Source organism: Tripterygium wilfordii, chromosome 22, assembly GCF_013401445.1.
Source record: "Tripterygium wilfordii isolate XIE 37 chromosome 22, ASM1340144v1, whole genome shotgun sequence".
Lineage (NCBI taxonomy): Eukaryota > Viridiplantae > Streptophyta > Magnoliopsida > Celastrales > Celastraceae > Tripterygium > Tripterygium wilfordii.
This window is the reverse complement of record NC_052253.1, coordinates 7,144,577-7,149,200: the sequence shown is the minus strand read 5'-3', so window position 1 is coordinate 7,149,200 and position 4,624 is coordinate 7,144,577. Positions and strand designations below refer to the sequence as shown.

General features: G+C 37.0%; 1 protein-coding gene across 6 annotated transcripts; it reads left to right on the top strand.

Moving 5' to 3' along the window:
* LOC119990307 (cyclase-like protein 2) lies at positions 1-3,992 on the top strand. 6 transcript variants are annotated; one of them, XM_038836155.1, is made up of 7 exons: positions 1-445; positions 597-641; positions 1,060-1,132; positions 2,081-2,178; positions 3,046-3,116; positions 3,337-3,478; positions 3,646-3,992. In XM_038836155.1, exons 1-6 carry the CDS (start codon positions 49-51, stop codon positions 3,460-3,462), a joined length of 810 nt encoding a protein of 269 aa, XP_038692083.1. In that variant the 5' UTR covers positions 1-48; the 3' UTR covers positions 3,463-3,478; positions 3,646-3,992. The 6 variants fall into 6 exon arrangements, with proteins under 6 accessions (XP_038692083.1, XP_038692082.1, XP_038692081.1 ...); XM_038836154.1 differs by having other exon boundaries at positions 3,631-3,992; XM_038836153.1 differs by having other exon boundaries at positions 3,611-3,992.
* Positions 3,993-4,624: the final 632 nt, after the last annotated feature.

The window sequence follows — 4,624 nt, the reverse complement described above, 5'->3', positions numbered from 1 at the left end:
CTTATCTTCTCGTCAAATTCACGCAAACCGCCTCTCCACTCCCCGTCAATGGCCTTTATAGTCCTGCTCTTCCTTGTTCTTTCTCCTTTCTCACTCTTCACCGCCGGGGCCACAACTGCCGCCTACCCCTCCGTTACGGAAACGAGTAGTTGCTCTCTGCGGAACGACGATCTAATTCCGATTCGCCGAGAAGTATACGATAATGGGAGAATCTTCGACATCAGCCACAGGTACGTCAATGACATGCCGACATGGACGTCCACGGAGGGGTTGGGGCAGTTCCTTTGGCTCCCCGCCAGCATAAAAAACGGCTCTCTCGCTAACAATTCCGAGATGAAACTCCCCGCTCACACAGGCACGCATGTTGATGCCCCCGGTCACGTGTTTGACCACTACTTCGACGCAGGCTTCGATGTCGATACCCTCGACCTTGAAGTCCTCAATGGTAACCACTGTTTGAGAAGCGCGATTTCTATTTTTCTTTTTTTGTTGCTTAATATAGTTTTTTTGTGACTTTTTATCCGGTGATTCATTCTCAACGAGTTAGTATTTCGAGTGATGTTGTGATTGATGATTCACTTTCTTTGTTCTGATAGGTCCTGCTTTGCTGGTTGATGTTCCTAGAGAGAAGAACATAACAGGTAATTCTCCACACTAAACAACAGTGAAAATTGTTGATGTTCCAAGCTGTCTTAGTTTATTGATACTCATTATCTGTTTAAATCTTACCAAATAGTCGTCAAGGCATAACAAAATTGCTTTTGAGTTGTTTTGGTTCTTACCCACCTTCTTCAGTGGTATTGGGAATTTTCTCAGTCTTGTTTCTGCTATGATGAATAAAAGTTGTTGTGCCCTGGATAACTATTTAATGACACTATAAAAGTAGCACTCGTAGTATTGAGTGGCGAAAAAGATTGGATCTTATACCACTGGATAAAATACTAGAAATTTGGTTAGAATTTGTGATAGTTATCTTATGTTTGAAAGAGGCTTGAACACTTTGTTTCTACTTCATTTCTTTTTGGATGCGTTGGATTTGATGTTGTGGACTTCTTGCAGCTGATGTTATGAAGTCTTTGGACATTCCCAAGGGAGTACGCCGAGTGCTCTTCAGAACATTGAACACTGACAGGTAAGCTTCAATATACTATTTCCTCATGATATGCACTCTACATCATTTGCAATTTCTTGGCTGCTAGTTTGTTTTAAGAAGCAAATCAAAATAGGTAATGATTAATACAGCACAAGTAAGATTCTTTTTGCATCTTCGTTTATTGTTTATTAGTTTTGCTCACAAGTGAAAATTAATTAATTATATTACAATTTAAGACTTTCATGTGTTAGTTTTCCCTTGTAGACCGATTAGATGATGAAGCTTTAGAGCCCTTATCCCTATATCCTGGAATTACCTTCGATTATATGACCCTTGGGTCTATAATTGTTCTCTGTTTGATGAGTTGGCTCTTCAAGGTCTTCTTTTTTCTTTTTTTTTTTCGTGTTCCAAAAACATACATAGGTAATCATGTCTGGAAGTTTTAGCACTAAGAGTAATGCATGAGAATCCAGCCATCAGACAAAGTATTAAGTTTAATATCTTGATCCCTCACCCCTTGTATTTATGGGCATGATATTTGTATTAATTAAGACAAAGGGTGACCCTGTTGCATACTGATAAACTTGCTTCAAGCTGGCATCCACTGGGAGCATTGTGCGTATGAGTTGGTTAACGCTAAACCTCAAACTCTACATGTAATTTGGCAGAGGTCTTTGCTTCCTTTAGTTTTTTCGTGGTTTTTTAATTACTTCTGCATATCTTTTTTTGCTCCTTTATATTACGTAATCAGATCATTATTTCTGGAACCATTTATAAGTATTTTGGCATGACTTCAGCCCATAATATTACCTTTTTTGGTATCTTTTATTATTGGCTTTGAATGTTTTCTGCATATAGATCGGCAAATGAGGTGAGTTGATTATCAATATTATTGCTCAATAATGTTGCTTGATTCAAGTGCTAGAAGATACTGCCATGCGTGGAAAATGGATTACTTTATGTTGACTGAAATCTAATCAATATCAGGCGGCTTATGTTCAAAAAAGAGTTTGACACCAGCTACGTGGGATTTATGAAGGACGGGGCGAAATGGTTAGTGGAGAACACCGACATCAAACTTGTTGGTAAATTGGACTATCTTGGGAACTATATTTTCGTTGGTTTTCTAAAATCAATTAGGAGATATATCTATATGTGCTATTGACCTCATAGAGGTTCCTTGAATTGTGTTCGAAGGAACATAAATGTCTATATGTCTGAAATATGCCAGAGATCTGGTAAGCTATCTGTAAATAACCTGGCATGTGACTTAAAACTTTTGAAGAAATCATCACTTTGCCTCAGTTACACAAGAATCCCATGGTTTGCATATGGTTGAAAGCTAATTATTTTTGTTTCATTTTAATAAGACATTAAGACTTGCCTGTTGCTATTTCCTATCAGAGGTTCTAACTATCAAACAAATTTTTTAAATTACTAATGTAATTCATTTATTTCTTTCCTTCTTGACCTTGTATGATTTCGCTATATTCAGCTCTTTAGTATCTCTGATTTGAGCAAGTCTTAAACATTTAATCCATGCTATGCTAACTTAACACGAGACTTCCCCAATAGCCCAATATTTGTATGGCTGATGACTGTACATATCAATCACATAAGGTGGATTATTTCATAACAATAAATTAACATGATGATAACTGTAATCAACTTAAAATCTTCTGTGATTAATCAAGGTTGCTATGCAATCCCTGATTTTCCATTCTGTAGTTCCTGAGGACCTTATTTATCTGTAGAGCCATTGTTTATTACTACCTACCCCTCTCTGGCTGCCTATATCTTACACATTGATGTTGCTTATATCCACTGTTAATGTTGCTTTCATAAGTTGCAAAGCATATCACTGTTAATGTTTATTTCCATGTGTATATGCTATTCGTTTCCTTATGTTTTTCTTGATGAACTAATGGGTACGAGCCATTTTTGAAATGTAGGGATTGATTATTTATCTGTTGCTGCTTATGCCGATTTGATTCCGTCGCATCTGGTTTTTCTGGAAAGCAGGGTAAGCCCATTCGTCATCTAATGGATGGGAATTTTTTTTCTGCTTTATTTTTCATAAATATATGTGTGCCTCTCCATGCTCCTTTTGCTGGCATGCATATCCCCACGAATAACTATGGTATTTAATGAGGTCAAATTGCATGAAGTACATTTCTGTTTACATTCTTGCATGGATGCAAGGTAAATCAACTCAAAACTAATACTGTTCGTATACCTCTCAGGAAATCATTCTCGTGGAAGGCCTAAAACTTGATGATGTCCCAGCGGGGATATATTCCGTTCATTGCTTGCCTTTAAGATTGCTGGGATCTGAAGGATCACCAATTAGATGCATTCTGATTAAATGATGGGTATTTTTTCCTTGTAGGTAATCATATTGCAGATGATTTATCGGAACTATTACAAAAGGAAGCATCTCTTTTATGCATTCTGATTCGTTGTACTGTCAACCCATTCTTTTTTCGCTTAATTAGCACTTTTTGTTTTTAATTGAAGTTCCATCCTCGTGCTGGCTGGTAAATCTCCTGCAGATACGGCAAGAGCCCCATTGAACTTAGCTGTGATCTGCTTAGAGGTGGACCAATTTACAATCCATAGACACGCGGAATTATGAAGGACGGCCTACTTATGTGCTGTAAATAAATAAAGCATGACTTGGCGCAGATTTGCTTATTGTGGTCCTAGTTATCTTCAGCAGAGTATCAACAATTTAATGAATTTATGCTTCTTGTTCTCTTCTTTCTTTTTTCCCCTGGCCTTCAGTACTTTTCTTATTGGCATAATTAATGGTTACAAGAGATGAATAGATGATATTTCGTGTATAATACAATGCACTCATGTTTTCTTTCTCCACTTGTTTATACCGTCTTGTTCTTCATCGTTTCTCCCTCCTGTAAAATTAATGACAAACGTTTCATTGGTCATCGGTAACAAAACCAGTATGAGGTGTGTCGCAACCGGGGTCACGACGTTGACCGGCGATGAAAGGATGAAAAATGTTTAGAGTCGCCACCAATTGATTTAAGTGCAATTGGACACTAAAAAATGTGGTCTACGAACTAGAAAATGGGTAAGGGGGTCTATTGAGTGTGGGGAAGATGTTAGGCACCTCACAACTCCTTAAAAGGTTACCTAGATTGATCTATGTGTTTAAGGTTACCTAGATTGATCTATGTGTTTTTTCTTGAAAAGTTGTTTGTTCAATATAAATGATATTTTGATTTGAAAAGATAACATAATTAAAGCATAGGCAGGAGCTGAATGTCATCAAGTCCTCCTCCTAATTAACTTCAATTTAGTTACCATTATGTTTTCGAGTACAAATGATACCTTAATATGAAGAGATAACATAATTAAAGCCTAGGCAGGAGCTGAATGTCATCAAGTCCTCCTCCTAATGAACTTTAATCTAGGTATCTAGTAAATTAATTTATCATTGTGTTTAGAAATACAAATGACACTTTAATTTGAAAAGATAACATAATTAAAGCGTAGGCAGGAGCTGAATGT